This window comes from Pezoporus flaviventris, unplaced genomic scaffold (genome assembly GCF_033815535.1).
Source record: "Pezoporus flaviventris isolate CSIRO_AGI_PZ_B2104156 unplaced genomic scaffold, CSIRO_AGI_Pfla_v1 ptg000078l, whole genome shotgun sequence".
Taxonomy (NCBI): domain Eukaryota; kingdom Metazoa; phylum Chordata; class Aves; order Psittaciformes; family Psittacidae; genus Pezoporus; species Pezoporus flaviventris.
The window spans coordinates 18,800,322-18,816,953 of NW_026892626.1; the positions used below are offsets into that span (position 1 = coordinate 18,800,322).

The following is a 16,632-nucleotide window of genomic DNA, read 5'->3' on the forward strand; positions in this document are numbered from 1 at the left end:
GCTGAGGGCAGATTTTACCAGTTCCTTCTCTACCTTTGTCTGAACCTGTGCTGTGCTGAGCTTTGAAGCGCTGGTGATGAGGGCTGCGTGGTTTACCCACACCACGTTGCCGGGCAGGGCTCACATGGCTGTGTGATGTGCATGGGGTTGGAACTAGAGGATGTATAAGGTCCCTTCCGACTCAGACTATTCCATGGTCCCTCCAAAAGGGCTGAGCTCTCGGGTCCCTCCCCAGCCTCCCAAAGTGACCACTTGTGAGCTGCTCTGCCCAGGAGGAGCAGCGCCACTCTGTGGGTTGCCATGACAAGCTCTGATGCTCCCATGCTCTCCTGTTCACAGGAGGCAGAGCGAGCGTGACCATTCAAGCTGAAGCTTCCTCAAGTATGACAAGGTCTTCAGGAGCTGAAGTCGGGCGTGTGTAATGTAATGCAGTTGGCAAACCTAATTATAGTAGGAACTATTAGTAGAATGCATAATTATTTAAATTGTAGACAAAATAATCATTAAAATGACCTTCTTTGCCTTATCCCGGTAAAGGTCATCTAATCAGGATGCATTAATAAATCCCAGAGCTGCTCTGGGTAGGTAACAGGCCAGTGCAGCGTCATTGCAAATCTGCATTTCATTTTCCCACTGTTTGCAGCTTTAGAGGGTTTCTGTGATGCTGTCACCACGGTGCCTTTGGTCTTTCCAGGCTCTGTTTGCTGGGGGCAGCATCAGTTGGTCTCCGTCTTGGGCTCCTCCTTCCTCAGATAGCTCTGGAGACGGGTGTTTGTGCAGAAGAAAGCATTGTTGCCGCTCTGGCTTAGGAGAGTGTGGCTCATACAGGTGGCGTTAGCCTGATGTGGTCTTCCCAGCATTGGTACGTGGTCGCTCTGCCCATGCACAGCGTCACCAGATCCAAGCTGGCTCCTGTAGCCACATGCAGAGGCTCATTGTGCTTCCCCAGGTTTGGTTTCTTCTCCTAGAGGATTTGGGAGATGCGGGCTGGCAGCAGTTAGCAGTGAGAATAACTGAGGATGCCATTTGTAGTGCCTAAAAACTAGCAGCTTGTTCAAGATTCTCCTTTGTGGGGTTATCTCCAGTGGGAAAGGGATGCCTGTTGCCATGTAGTCCCTTTGCACAGGGTAACGTCACGGGGCTGTAAGCAAGCTCTGCCTGTTGAGGTTGGAGGGTGCGATGTGCAGCCGCTTCCCCTTCCTTCTGACATGCCCATGGAGCCAGGACATTCCTGAAGACCCCAAGCACCCTCTTGCCCAGGTCTTGCCTTAGGGAGCGGGATCCTGATCTCTGCTCGCACCCCACATACCCCTGGGGTGCCCGGGGCCTGGTGCATGAGCCGATCCTCACATCCCTGCTGCAGCTTGCTGCTCTCCCTTGCCTTGCTAATGAAGTTCTCCATCTCATGGAGTGCCATCTGCCCCTTGCGCGAGGGCACATGCTCGCTGCTCCTGCCAGCCGCTGACAGCTCCCGTGGGATGAAGATGTCTCTGCCTTGCTCTCCCCCCCAGCACCTTCTGGTGCTTCCCTGGGCGCTGCTGGAGCCCGGCTTCTCCTCCTGCCAGCCTGCTCATGTCTTCAGCCCCATCGCTCAGAAGCTGCTCTTGTTTTCTCGCTGTCTGTGTGTGTCTAGTTTTGCCTGTTAAGATTCCAGCCCCTCTGGTTAAAGGAGGGGGCTTGGGATGGCTGGATCGGAGCTGGGTTTGTGCAGAGCATCACCATGAGGAGGACGGTGGGGTAGGAGATGGTACCAGCAGGGGTCCTGTGGGCGTGGGGGGCTTCTCTGTGCTGCTTCAGGCCATCCTGATGCTGCAGGGAGCAGGGAAACATAGTGGGAGCCCCATTCTTTCAGAGTTTGTGCTATAATGACATGACTCTCGAGGTACGTGAAGGATAACAAACATTTCTGAATGATGCAGAGCTGCTAATGCTGCTCGGGGGAAGAAAAGCTGAGTTTGGCTTTTTCTCTTGTGCTGCTGGGTAAAAGAGTGCATTTTATTCAGTGTTGGCAGCAGCAGGAGAAGAATAACTGTCAGCCGTAGCCCTCTGCAGTTGTCTGACTAGCAGATGAGATCTCCTGTCAATAAAAATGCATTCACTTGCTGGAAGCTGTCATGGGAAGCTGTCAAGGGCAGGTTTTATCCGGGGCTGGGTGTTTGACATGGAAGCAGCCCAAGCCGTGATGCTGCTGCTGTGTTGCCGGCTGTGCTCAGGGACCACTTGCCCTTCCACAGCCAAGGTCTGGGCAGAGGCGCTGCCTGCACTGCTGTGCCCTCGGGCCCTGTGCTGGGAGGCTGAGACCACAGCAGTAATGCTGGTACCACTTGCTGGTGCAGCGGTGACAAACTGTCTTCAGGATGTGGCTCCCAAGGAGTTCAGTACTGGTAGGAAAGATGCTCTGGTGATGGACCCCAGACCTTTGTCCTCTTGCCATGACCAGGACCTGTGTTTTCCTCCTGTGTGTAACCTCCTTTCAGTGCAGCCCCTATGGTTTCCTTTCGTTGGAGCCAAGACCCTGTTTGCTTGTTCCTTAACTCCCTTGCGTGGTTTTTGCTGGGAGTTAGAGCTGTTTCTCACCAGAGGTGTTCCTCCAGCGCTGTGCAGGCAGGTGGGAAGGTGCGGGAGGTGCATCCTTGGCTCCTGCCTGCAGGTCCCAAACAGGATAGTGCCGGTGAGTGCTGCTTGAGAGCCTGTCCTTGCCAACAGCACGGGGTCCCGTTTCTGGTGACCGCTGTTGTCTTCAGTTCACCTTCCCCGTTGTCTCCTGGCTTCAGTAAGAAGAACTGGCACAAACCAAGGATGCTGCCCAGAGCTCCCATGGACATCCCTGACCCAGCCCTTTACAAACTGTCCTTCCCTGGAAGGAAGGAGAGGCTTTTCCCTCCTTCATCACCTTTAGAGTCACTGTCAGGCCACTTCTGTGTGTGCTTGAGGTGTTCCCTGCATAGCGGAGGGGATTTTCCCAGGGGAAATGTTGGAACAAAGCACAAGGTTTCTGGTTTTATGTCTGCTGCCTGGGTTTCAGTAGGTGCAGGCACTAAGCTCATGCTGTGTTCTATTTGCTCTGCTATTATGCAGCTTAAAATTGCCAGCAAATTCACTCTGAAATAGTTTCTTCACATGAACTGTGTTAATTCTTCTTTGGAAAAGGCAGTTTGAAGCTTTCTCGGCACTGAGATGGGGAAATAGGGGCAAGTCATCCTGCAGCAAACCTCTGGGGCTGCTGTGTGGGGTCCGGCAACTGTCGGTACAAAGGATTAAAGCAGCATCAGCCATCGGCTGGGCTCTTGGCTTCCTGGGGACCGCAGGGCCCCAGCCCCTGCTGAAGGGATGGCGATGGGACCTGGGATGTGGGGGGGTTTACTTGCATGAGGGATTAGAAGACATTTCAGTGCCCTTCATGTGTGACTGATTGTAGGGATGAACCCAAGTGAGCTGGATGTGCTTTACAAGTGTTTTCCGGCTCAGGCTGCTGGGTCTGAGGAAGGGTCTGGTCTCCCCCTGCATCCCACCTCCTCCCTGCACCAGGAGAGGCAACACCGATGCAGTGCAGAAGTGTCTAAACCCAGGCAGCATCCAGCCCAGGGTTTGCACCCTGTGTATGACAGAAGGCTGCTGCCCTTGCCAGGACGCGGACTTGGCATGAGGAATAGCTGAAGCCAAACGCCCTTGCTTGTCGTGCAGCGTGGTGCTGCTCTGCTCTGCTCTCCCCCCTTGGCTTACCGCTGTGTGCTGAGCCGCTGCCCAGGCAGGCTGCTGCACAAGAGCAAAGGGATGCTGGCTCCCATGAACAGCACATAAATTGTCCTTCTGATCAATGCCACCAGCTGCCTGCCGGCAAGGAACCGGTGAGCAGCAGCTCCTGCATCAGCATCTCCATCAGGGTTCAGCGGGAGGTGCCTGACATTGGTGTGGTCCTTGAGGGAGCTCAGGGGTGGGTATGACCCTGAAGAACGGTGCAGGTGACTGCTGAGCCTGGGGAAGGCTCTGGCAGGGCTGTGCTCACAGTGCCTCAAAGGGCAGGACTTGGTTCCTTGCTTATGACTCACGTTCCTTGTGTTCCTGGGAGTGCAGGAGAGCTGGGGCTGCTGCAGGCAGCACACACAGACCCCCATACCCAGCACAGTAGGGTGGGAGCAACGAGAGGTGTGTGGGGTTCTGGGGAGAGCTGGGGTCTGCGAGGTCTGCTCTGCAGGTCGGCTGCAGTACGTCAAGGATGCGATACAGCACTGGCTCATTTCAGACCTGAAACCTGCTGTCAAGCTGAGAAGCAGAAGCCACCTCTAATGGGTCATTGCAGGGTACCAGGTTGAAGCCAACAGCTTCTTCCCTTTCCTAGCTTATGCTCGGACTCGTTCAGGCTCACATCCTCAAGACGCACATCCCTCCCCTTGCAGCATCACGGGTCTGTGGCAGCGCTGATTCAAAAGGGCAGAGCCTCGCAGTGCAGCAAAACTCTCCTCATGGTGTTTCTCAGCTCTGTTCTGAAGAAGAGCCCCTGTGCCCTGCTCCTCTGCGCTGGTGGGATGCAGGAGGAACGCTTCTCCTTTTCTTGGCAAACTTCTTTTTAAACGTTCTTGCTGTAAGTCTCAGCATCTGCACACACAGGGACCTCGTCATCCCTGTCTCTGTGGTACAAAAATAGGCTCTTTGCAAAATGACTTCAGCCTGGGTCGAAAATGATATCCAGACTTTCCAGTTTCTGGCACCTTCTAAAGCCTGGTCAAGGTGAAACAGGGCCCTCGCACCAGAGAAGCAGTTCTGCCTCCCTGTGCCTGGCTGCATCCATCACCCTCACATCCTTTGGACTCTGGGTGCTGGGTCAATCCAGAACACAGCTCTTGGGGTGGGAGCAGAAAGTGAAGCCCATGAGGGGTCCAGCTCCCTCTGAGCAGGGCTGGGATGCTGATGGAGCACTTTGGAGATGCTGTTGCTGCCGCAGCATGGCTCAATGCACACTTTACTTTTCTGGCTCTGTCTTTTTTAACTCCCGTTTCCAGTGGGAATTTAACATCCTTCACATCAATTGTCTCATTTTGCATTAAGCCTGTGGTTTGTTGGGTTTTTTTCTTTATGAATGACTAAAGCTTTCATTTGCCTAAACAGGAATATCTGTTTCTAGAAGGGAACACAGAAACTGAAGTGCTCGGGGGCGATTCCTCCCCGTGTCACACGCTGGGGTTTAGCACGTGGCTTCTGCTATTGCTGCCCCCATGGCATCAACCTCATCCTGCTGCTGAAGGTGATGGGACGATGCCCAAGCACCCCGGGGTGTCCTCTGCAGCCGTGCCCAGGGCTCTGCAAGATGCAGAGGACTCAGGGGGGACCTGGTCGCCCCCTACAAGTGCCTGACAGGAGGATGGAGCCAGGAGGGGCTGGGCTCTGCTCCCAGGGAACAAGGGATGGGACAAGAGGAAACGGCCTCAAGCTGCACCAGGGCAGGTTTAGATGGAGCTGAGGAACAATTCCTGCCCCAGAGGGTGCTCAGGCATTGGAACAGGCTGCCCAGGGCAGGGCTGCAGTCACCGTCCCTGCAAGTGCTCACACACCATGAGATGAGGCCCTCGGTGACATGGGCCCATCCATGGGAGATGCCGGAGCTGGTTCACGCCGTGTTGTGTGGGCAAAGCTGCTTACAGGGATGTCCCTGAGCTGCTGCGCAAGCAGAGCTCAGGTCATAAAATCAAGTTTCCAGAGGCTTACAGCACGTCCAGCGCAGGGATTGCACTGACCCTGTAAGCCTCTTAGGAGGGGTGTGCTCATCCGGGTGTCCCTTTGGGCAGCAGTGCTCGGTGGTACCTGCCTGCATCATGGGCTGCCCAGCTCCAGCCCCCTGCCTGCAGCCTGCCTAGCAAAGCTTTCATTTCCACCCCTCTTCTAGCCTGAAACCCAGGCTGGGGTGTTCTGTGGTCTGTTACCTCTCTGGGGAAGGCTGGAAGGCGCAGTGTCACTTGGAGAGCTGTCCTTTGGGCAGCTGGGGCTGCCCAGAAGCCAGGTTAACCATGAAGCCTCATCCTCTCTGCCTCCCAGCTGACACACAAGCTACCAGACAGAGCTAAGCCCTGCTCCGCGCATAGGAGCGCTTTGCTTAGGCTAAGATGTGAGATGATTTCAGTTTCAAATACAATAAACTTGCTGAAGCATGTGCCTGATCCCTGGCACTCAACAGACTGAATCAAATGAAGCTCCGTTACTCTTCCGCCTTCCTGGTATCACTCAAGTTATCTGTGGTGCTGTGAAATAATGCAGAATGTGAAGCGATTAACGTGACTGGAAGGCTCAGTGCAGTAGTGGTAGGAAAATGAATTGGAATGGGGGAGGTGATGTATTGGCAGCTCTGTTATAGCTCAGCTCTGGCTCCGCTCTTTATTTATTTACGTGGCTCGCGGTGCCCTGTAAAGGTGTCTTTCCTAACGCCTGGGCTCCTTTCCAGGCCATTAAAAAGCCACTGAGCTCAAATGGCCAAGCCGGGAGCTGTGCCTCATCCCTAACCCTGCAATTAACCTGAGATGGGACGAAGCCAGCAGCTTCTCACCATAATCCTCCTCCTCTGCTGTGTGAGATGCTGCCAGCACCCTACTCTGCAGCGCTGAGATGCTCTGGGCTCCCTTGCAGGAGCAGCACTGCCTGCCCCAGTGTGCCCTTGGTCCTCATGTGGTCCCTGTATGGTTCTGACATAACTTTGTGCTGTCTTCCCGATGCTCAGTGTTGGTCTGAATAACTGAGGTTGATCAGGGCTTCCAGAATTATCTTGTCTTGCATGGAAGATACCAAGAAACATCAAATCCTTGGTCTGCCTCAGTCATTTCTCCCCATGGTTGGTCCGATGTCCCTCTTGAAGTTGTTTCTCCGAGGGTTGGAGCAGCTCTGCTCTGGAGCCAGGCTGAGAGAGCTGGGCTGGGTCAGCCTGGACAAGAGAAGGCTCCTGAAGGGGAGACCTTAGAGCAGCTCCAGCGCCTGAAGGGGCTGCAGGAAACCTGGAGAGGGGCTTTGGTCAAGGGCCTGTAGGGACAGGCCAAGGGGAATGGCTTTAACCTGCCAGAGGGGAGACTGAGCTGAGCTCTCAGGCAGAAGCTCTTCCCTGTGAGGGTGCTGAGGCGCTGGCACAGGGTGCCCAGAGAAGCTGTGGCTGCCCCATCCCTGGCAGTGCTCAAGGCCAGGTTGGACACAGGGGCTTGGAGCAAGCTGCTCCAGTGGAAGGGGTCCCTGCCCGTGGCAGGGGTTGGAGCTGGAGGAGCTTTGAGGTCCCTTCAGCCCAAACCATTCCATGATTCTGTAGATCCCTGTTGCAGTAGAGGAGCCCTGTTTGCAAGGTGGCTGCGCAGGACTGCAGCCAGTGTCCAAGATAAACCGGTGCCTCCCGGTTTGTGTGTTCTGCTGTTGCAGGAAATCTGCTGTTGGTTTTAAGAAAGCCCCAAATACCCAAGTAGTATTTGACTAAGCAGCTCAGTTCCCCCGGAGTGTGCTGGGGAGGGATTGGCACCGGAGCTCCAAGGTGTTCACTGGGTACCCTTAATACAGATGGAAATAACGAGTGGCTTTTTGTGCTTTACACGGAAGTTGAGTAGGGTCCAGCCCTTGTGCTGGTTCTTAGGCACCAATTTCACCTGGTGCTTTCTATGCTAAGGCCAAGTTATTTAACAGCAGTGTATCGCCAGAGAAGCCAACGCGTTGCTTTCTCATTGTTATGGCAACACATCCAAAGAGTAATAACGCTGGATCTTGGCGCCTGTTGGAGAAGGTCCACATCAGTCGGTGGCAGTTGAGTGAAGTCCATTAACAGCAGCTCCGTAGCCAGCTGGCATGTGAAACGTGGAGCACGGTGGGGCCCTGCCAATGTTTAATGCAAGTTTATAATCCTGATCGTGTATTTTCCTCCCAGGATCCCCGGAGCAAGCACAAGTTTAAAATCCACACGTACTCCAGCCCCACCTTCTGTGACCACTGCGGGTCGTTGCTCTACGGGCTCATTCACCAGGGGATGAAATGTGACAGTAAGTGATGGAACGGCTCTTGCAGCCACGGGGGGTTCTGGCACCCCAAGGTCCTGGGCAGGGGCTCCCCCACATCATCTTTCCCCCTACACAGCATCCCCACATCATCTCCCCCCTCTCAGCATCCTCCACATCATCCGCACAGCATCCTCCACATCCCCCCCCAGTATCCCTGCATCCCTCCAATCTTCCCGCATCCCTTCTCCAGCTCTCACAGAGCTGGCTCTGACTGACACCCCGTGGCCATGCTGGCTGCAGTGAGACAGCCTCTGCAGGGCGCTTTGCTCTGCAAACTGAGGGAATTCTTGTCCAAAGAGGAGGAAATGGGGGATGAAAGAACAGGGAGAGGATGGAGAGGGAGAGATCAGTTATTTTCCATGTTAATCTTGTACGTTCCTATTTAAAAGGACTGTGAATACACAGCTCTGCTTCCGTGCTCGTGCTGCCGGCGGGGAGCAGCACACTCTGCTGCTCGCCATGTGCTGCCTTTCCCATAAATATAGAAGCTTGCTGACTGTTGTGGGAACAGTGTATTCATTATCACCTTTAAAATGTTACCAAGTGGAAAGGAATTTCTTTAGAATAAAAAATTACAGATATATATATTTATATATTTTATACATATGTAACTTTCTATACACGTGTATATGAATGCACATACGCAGGTGATATTTAATGCCCCCTGTCAGCTCCTGGTGAACCCACTCAATACCCAGCATTGCACCACGGGTGTGATGGAGGAGAAGTCTGACAAACCAGCAAAATTCAAGTAATTAGAGTAAGGGCTGAAATCCTTTAATCTCCATTGGTAAGACCCAGAGCTGGGGGGGGGGGTGGTGGGTCCCTGTGTCCTGGCAGGGCTCTGGCAGTCTCCAGCTGCATTTGAAGCTCCATTTGCTGCATGTTTACCCCGGAATCCCTTAAAGCATCCCCATTTAAAACGAGGACAAGTTCTCCCCCATCCCCTCAAACCCTGTGAGCTGGGGCAGGGGTGACCCCAGCACTGACTGTCCCTTTCTTCCTGTCCCCCCTGCAGCCTGCATGATGAACGTGCACAAGCGCTGCGTGATGAACGTCCCCAGCCTGTGCGGGACGGACCACACCGAGCGCCGCGGCCGCATCTACATCAGGGCTGACATCGAGAAGGACGTGCTCACCGTTGTAGGTATGTGTGAGCCCCAGGAGAGGTGGGACAAGGCTTTCGGCCTCCTCCAAGCACGCTCCTGCCCTCTGGCAAGCCCTGGCTGGTGCTCCAGGGGCTCCCTGTGTTCAGTGGCTTTTCCAGTCAGAGACTTCTCAAACTGCATTTTGAATCATGTAGAATTCCAGCATCCCTAGGGAGGGGTGGCAGAAAGTTCCTCTGTTTAGCTGTGCCATGGGGAAAAGCACGTGTTTTGGATTGTACTGTCCCTGTGGTGGTGAACATCCCTTTCCTACTGTTCTTCCTATGCCTTTTAACAGTTCCTGGGCCCACACCGGTCTTGGTTGGTATCTCAGTGGTAGGAGATGGGGCTGGTGGAGGCAGCCAGGCAGTGCTGGACTCTGCTCTGTCCCAGGGACCCAAGAGCCACCCGTTTGGGAGCCCCTTGTCCCTCATCCCGGTTTCCTCTGTCCTGGAACTCCTCCATTCTCAGCTTGTGGCAGAAAACAGGATTATCCCATCCCTAAAGGCTTTGAGTTCCTAGGGGATGCTGCTTCCCCCACGACCTGTTAGGCACATTGTGAAACATAAACTGTGCTCTTGTAAAGCCTCTTGTTCCCTGCACGGAGAGATCAGACTGGAGATGTGACTCCCTGTTGGGGGCTGGTGCCTTGGGTGCTGGCGGGGGTAGGAGGCAGGCAGAGCTCTCTGTGGGCACTGCAGGCAGCTTGCGCAGAGCTGGGTAAGCAGGCAGCTCCGGAGGTCCAGTTGGTCTCTGTAGGGTTCCCAAGCTGTTCACAGCATGAGTTCAAACCACGGGGTGTGAAATGCCACCTTCCTGCCCACGCTGCAAACGGGGTGCCGGGGGGTGCCAGGCTGATGATGCTGATAACAAGGACCAGATCCTCCAGCATCGCACCGATCTGGTTCCGGCAGGCCGGCTGGGCTGGCAGCAGGAGATGCTGTGACATCCACAGGGTTTGCTTCAGTGGGATGGGGTCAGCTCTGGGGTGTCCCACTGAGCTCAGCACCGCTCTGATGAGTGCCAGGGGGAGTGTGAGGCTGCGGGGCTGAGCTGCTGCTCTGGGATGCTCCTTGCTGGGAGGGCAGGCTCAGCAGAGCCAAATGAAGACAGCTACAACCTGTGTGATCCCAGCCTCCCAAACCAGCCCGTCCTGCCCCTTCTTTATTCTGATGAGGGGTGATCTGAGCCCGTCCTCAGGGTGTTGGGTGACCTGTTACAAGGGCCTGTGGGGACAGGCCAAGGGGAATGGCTTTAACCTGCCAGAGGGGAGACTTAGAGGAGCTCTTAGGCAGAAGCTCTTCCCTGTGAGGGTGCTGAGGCGCTGGCACAGGGTGCCCAGAGAAGCTGTGGCTGCCCCATCCCTGGCAGTGCTCAAGGCCAGGTTGGACACAGGGGCTTGGAGCAAGCTGCTCTGGTGGAAGGGGTCCCTGGATGAGCTTTAAGGTCCCTTCCCACCCAGACCATTGTATGATTCTATGATCCAGGAGTGCAGAGAAGAGCCAGGATCATCTCTGGCCTAATGAACCATCAGACGTGTTTTCAAGAAGAACATGAAGTTGCTGAAAATATTCATGCAAAAAGTGTGACATTAACACATTAAAAATGTGTTAATTTGGGGGTTTGATTTGTCCCTAAAGGAGAGCTTCAATGAACCACACAGAGCTTCCTTTCACAGAACCCTGCTTCCCAGGCACCTTCCCTCTGGGGGATGAGGCGGGACTGGTACCCAGCCTCCCATCGCTCCTGCTGGCACCGGAGCTGTGTTCCCATAGCTCCAAAGGGAAGGGAGAAACTCCCCCGGCCCCTTTCTGTGCAGCTGGATTTTCCTTCCTTCAGCTGGCTTTGAAAGGCTGTTTTATTTCTGGCCCTTTATGGAGGTGTTGGTGATAGCATGTCATCTGTTGGCTCTTCCAGAAGGCAGGAAGCACACTGTGCTCCCCAGCTCTGCTGCAGAGCTGATGGAGGAGTGGGAGCGCTTGGAGGAGGAGGAGGGAGCACACTGGGCATGCAGCCTGTCCATCCCTCCTGCCCTCCAGGCTGGTGAGGGGCTCGGGATTCCCACTCCATAACTTGGAAGGAGGTGGAAAAGTCTGCTCAGACCAGAGCACGCGTGGGCACCCAGCCCATGGGAGCCGTGTGCTGTGGGGACACAGGCTGGGCACTGCTGTTTGTGCTGCCAGGGAGGGACACGGACATGAAACTTAATGATGGACCTTGTCTGGTGTGTGGATGGGGTTTCCTGGCCCGGGAGCTGCACTAAGGGGTGGATGAGCCTCTGCTCCCATAGTCAGTCCCAGTATTTGTCAGCATGTTCCAACACTCTGGGTGCTGTCCCTGCTCCAGGCCTGTCCCTGGGTGTGCATGGAGCAGGCAGAGGCTCAGCAGAGCATGGACAGGATTGCCCATACTGGCAGGCAGAGCTTGGTCGCACCAGACTGAAATTGGGGTGCTGGGATCCCTGTTTTCCCATATACATCTCTGCTGGCGCAAGCAGGAGGTGCAGGATGCTGCAGCGGGCTGAAGCTGTTGGGCTCTGTGCCCAAGGGACTGTCAGTGGTGCCTTTGGTCCCAGTAAAACACAGGGCAGGATCTTCTCTCTGTCCCACCAGGGATGGAGACCCTTGCCCAGAGCTTCAGTGAGCTGACCCATGGCAAAAAGCATCACATCTGTGGTGTCAAACGCGGGAGGCCCCTGTTGCTGGCCCTTGGAGCGAGCAGGGCTTGGCTGGGCAGGGAGAGATGCCTGCAGGCGGCAGCACAGGCACAGCCAAAGCTTTTCCTTCCTCATTTTATCATCGACTTGAGGAATCTGTCAGGATTTTGCCGTGTGCCTTTTGGCAGCGTGGTTTTCTATTTAAAACCTGCTCTTTCTGAAGCAAACCTTTTCCTCACGGTGCGAAACGCAGCTTTTTGCTTAAACAAAGTGCGTTGTTTGACTTGGAATGACCTCTTTGGTGAGCTAGCTGCCTAAAAAGCTGCATCTGCTTGCATCGTCCTCTCTGAAGATGACCATGGCCGGTGTTTCTCCCCCCCAATCTATGTGATCTGAGACCTCCTCTGTGTGATGGCAGCAGGTAGGAGACGCTGTGGGTCCGGTGTGGTGAACATTCCCCATCTTCAGCTCACAAATGAAGCTCAGGAAAGGAGGAGATGTATTTACACCTAACACAGACTCACACCGTGAATCCCACTGCTGCGGGCTGTGGGTTTGACCCCAAACCTGCCATAGCATAGGGATGGAGAAGTGGGTGTTGTTCAGGGATGGAGCAGCCCCGGGTCAGCCGTAGGCTGTGCCAGGGCTGTGCTCATGCTCTGCTTGTGCACAGCTCTTGGCACAACATGGGCCTGCCTACGGCACGGTCTGCCAGATACTGGGATTGTGAAATCATAACAATAACATGCGAAGGATCCAAATGTCAATGTTTTTAACCCGTTCTTGGTTCTGAAGAGCCAGGATGAATCTCAGAGCTGGAGGGGAGGAGGCTGGCGAGAGCATCCATATCCGTCCTTGGGGGGCTGCTGAGGCTGCGGGCAGAGGCAGGGGTTGAAATTCAGTAGCCAAACCCCCGGTTCGCCCAAAATCTACAACATGTGCACAGGACAGCCCAGGCTTTGGCTAATAATAGGGCAAATAAATGGCACCTTCCTAACGCGTGTGGCTTGGTGCTGTTGGCTCAGCGTGTCCCCCAGCTCCGTGCTGGGAACTCCATCAGCCAAAGGTGGTTTCCAAAATGCAGGAGGTTTCTGAGGGCTTGTTAATAAGGGGACAAACCAGTCTGCATCTCGTCCAGGAACACTTGGATACGCGCTCTTGGCAAGCGCTTCTGAAGCATCGACACGAGCTGTGTGGGGACTGTGTGATCAGCATCCTGCGCGTGAGCGAGGTCCTGAGATGGAGCTGGCTTTGGCTCAAGCCTGATGAGCCAAGAGCATAGATCAGAATCCCGGGTTGAAGGGACCTCAGGGATCAGCTGGTCCGACCATGTGTTGAATGTCCGGCGTTTCTGTGTGCTCAGGCTGGATGGTGTTGAAAGTGCTTATTTCAGTGCTGAACAGACCAGACCCAGGGAATCGGTGCAGGAGGCTGGAAAACCTCGAGTAGCTGGCTAGAAATGGCTGCCTGTGTTGGCAGCTCTGCTTTCAAAGTGTGTTGGTTTAAAACAGGGTAGAGCATCCCTGCAGTTGGTGCTGTGATGATTTGGGTCCCATGTGTGTCCTTGATGCAAGCGACCTGAGCTGCTGTGGGTCACCCTCCTGGAGACCATAAAGGGAGAAGCCTGTTCAGCACTTTGGCTTCCTTACACCACAACATTCATAACGTGCTGTTTGGAGTCTCCTCCACTTGTGCCAAGGTGAATGCAAGTTGTGTGGTGTTTGGGAGGCTGTCGGAGCCTCTGGGACCAGTGGTGGCAGCCTGGGCATGGGGATGAGGACTGCTCTGTCGCTTCTCCTTGGGTGGCAAAATGAGCTCTCTGCTTCCCTCACCCACCATGTAAGCCATGGCAAACTCTTCCTCACAGCTTTGTCATACCAAGGAGGTAGCGTGGGCTGGTTATTTAGCTTGAATCATAGAATCACTGAGTCCCAGACTGGTTTGGGTTGGAAAGGACCTTAAAGCCCATCCAGCTCCAACCCCTGCCACGGGCAGGGACCCCTTCCACTGGAGCAGCTTGCTCCAAGCCCCTGTGTCCAACCTGGCCTTGAACACTGCCAGGGATGGGGCAGCCACAGCTTCTCACAACTTGAACCTCCTGCACCTTGAGCTGCTTGACAAAATAGAAGTCATCTTTTGGACCTGGTGAATGTGATTTAGGTATGTAGCAGTGCTCCGAGATGACTCAAACTTGCCAAAGCAAGTTAGTTCCCTTTGGATGCTGCTTAACCATGCTGTCCTCTGTCGCTGTGTCAGTGTGTTCATTGCTTGTCTCAGGGAAGTGGTGACCTACAGGCTCTAAAGGCAGAAAAAACTCGACAGATTTATGCTGCACGTTCAGGGGTACATACGGGAGATGGAGACGGTTCAGCATCTTCAGGTGACTGAGCCCTGTCCATGTGAAAGCGCAGTGTGTCCTGTCCTTGTGCAGGGGCTGCTGGAGGGCTGGGACAGTGTTGGGTTCCCTCCTCTCTCTTGGGAGTCCAGGGTGGCTCCTCCGAAGCCAAGACCGCAGTGGGAGCTGTGGAATGAGGCTCCATCTGAGGTTACAGCAGAGGCTGCCGGAACCGGAGCATTGCTATTTACCGAGCTGATGAAGTACAACATTGACCAAAACTGAAACCAATTACTCTGTGATTAGATAAACGAGCTGGAAGTGTGTTAATTAATAATCACCAGCCCAGGACGACGCAGCCATAATGAGTCCCGAGCCTTTCCTATTGCAGAAGCATGTGCAAATAGATGCTCCTACAGAGCATCAATTCAGCGTTTTAACACACGAGGGTGTTAATCCCAGCGCCAGCGCCGGGTGCTCGCTGGCATGTGGCTGCTCCCGGCTGGAGCTGGTGTGTGCTGCTGGAGGGAGGAAGATGAGAGCCGCAGGACAGCCCAAGAGCATCCTCTCTCCAAATCCTGTCCAGGAGGTGTTAAAGGGGGTGCCACAGGCACGGCACAGCACTGCTGGCTGAGCCTGAGGTGAGGTGCTCAGGCAGGGATGGGGTGTTGAGCTCTGACCGCTCCTTGCTGTGAGCAGGGCTTTCAGAAGGGTATTGTCCTTGGTGGGCAGTGGGAAGCAGAGCTCTCTGCCCTCACTGTGTGGTGGTGGCCTTGCTTACTCAGAGATGAAGGTGAAGGATTTGGCAGCCGGTTTAAGCTGTCTTTGAGAGCGGGGTGGGAGTGGGTTTTGTTGTAGGCTTTCTTTTTTGAACATAAAAGTGAACCCCCATATGGCGCTGCATATTTAGCAAAGAACTTTCTGGTCTTTATTTATCCAGCATACTCATCTTGCCTTCCCATGGGAGCCTGGCAACCTATGGCATTTGGCAGCTCCGGTACTGCCGGTCCCGCTTCTCCAGGGTGCAGCTCCTGCCGGGGCTGGAGCAAGGGCCTTACCCTGCTCCCACAGGCACTGTGAGCTCCTGCCCATGGCCTGAAGAAGCTGCTGGAAAGGGCTGTGTTCCTTCCTGCTTTGGGCATTTGTTCCAGTGCTGTTTCTCCCCGTGTTTTCCATTGGAGATGTGGGTGTCTGAAATCAGTGTCTCTTCCCAAGCCTGTTCCTGCAGTTACGGCTGGCTGAGTAATTAGAAGATGTTGTCTGAATAATTTGGAAGCTATTGCACATATTGGACAGGAAAATATTCACATATCACTCAACCAGCTCTACCTGCCCTGCCCTACGGGGTGGAGCTGGTGCCATCTCCTTCCCTGGCGATGGATTGGTGTCCCCAGCCCATTGCAGCACTCCCTGGGTAAGGGAGAGGCTCTTCCTCACAGAACACCCCCTGAGCATCCTTGCTGGTGTGCAGAGGATGTGTCAGCATGGCCCCAACCCCAGATCCCCCCTGGCTCCAGGGAAGTCCAAGGCTTTTCAGTGCCTCCTCCTGACTGCAACCAGAGCAGCTTCTCTTCAGCTTGGTACCCAAAGTGATTTAAGACCAGCTGCTGTAAATGGGATTGTAATATTCTTACTCATCACTATTAATAATGATGTTACTACTTCTTAATGATGCACAAAGCTGTCAGAATGTGACTGATATGAAAGTAATTTCCATGAAATTCAACTGTCATAGAAATGCTGGGAGCGGTTGGAGAGGAGCGCGCTCCTCCCGAGGCAAGGTATTACTGCTGCACCTCTGGGGGCTTTTATTTCTCTTTCACTTAATTGTTGATTTCTGCTTGAAAAAGTCAGAGAGTTACTTAAGGTCAGGCAGAAGCGTTTGGGGTTTTTTAAATGAATAGATAAAATTATTCCCATTAATGAAATTCTTAGGCCTGCATGCTGAGATAGTAACAGAGGTAATCAAATCTCATGCCTCAGGGCATAAACTGATTAACTGTGAGGGTCAGGTATTACTTTTTCTGTTCCTTAAAGAAGCAAACAATGGCCTGATAAATGTTGAAGCCTTATTCATTTGTCTCTGGCGGACATTACATTGGTGAAACGTGCAGCACTGATTCAGTGTGAGATGATTTTGCATCCTCTCTCTGTGAGGGGACGTGGTCTTGTTTGATCCCCATGGGCAAATGGCTTCTGAGAATCACAAAATAGAATCATAGAATAGTTTGGGTTGGAAAAGACCTTCAAAGCTCATCTTATCCAGCCCCTGCAATGAGCAAGGACACCTTCAACAACATCAGTTTTGCCTGGTTGAGTGGTCCTACACGACGGCAGTGGGTTGCGTTTGGTGTGGAGATGGGATGTTCCCCCAATGCTCCAACATCTCCCTATGATGCAGATGGCCAGGGTCATTGAAAATAGGGTTTTGTAATCATTTTCAAGCTAGGAAGGTTATAAAAGGAGTCAGGCAGTGCCTCGGCA

General features: G+C 53.9%; 2 protein-coding genes across 3 annotated transcripts in view; both read left to right on the forward strand.

Moving 5' to 3' along the window:
- Nucleotides 1-8,431, forward strand: part of TEX47 (testis expressed 47) — a 148,819-nt gene extending 140,388 nt beyond the window's left edge. Inside the window, exon 9 of the mRNA XM_061474019.1 lies at nucleotides 8,418-8,431. The gene's annotated coding sequence lies outside the window, so the exon portion shown is untranslated. The remainder of the gene's footprint in view (nucleotides 1-8,417) is intronic.
- The window catches only part of PRKCB (protein kinase C beta), a 104,762-nt gene that overhangs the window by 43,893 nt on the left and 44,237 nt on the right, over nucleotides 1-16,632 (forward strand). For both annotated transcript variants that reach the window (XM_061474210.1, XM_061474211.1), the window contains exons 4-5: nucleotides 7,883-7,994; nucleotides 9,031-9,159. In XM_061474210.1, coding sequence (XP_061330194.1) covers nucleotides 7,883-7,994; nucleotides 9,031-9,159 — 241 coding nt within the window. The remainder of the gene's footprint in view (nucleotides 1-7,882; nucleotides 7,995-9,030; nucleotides 9,160-16,632) is intronic.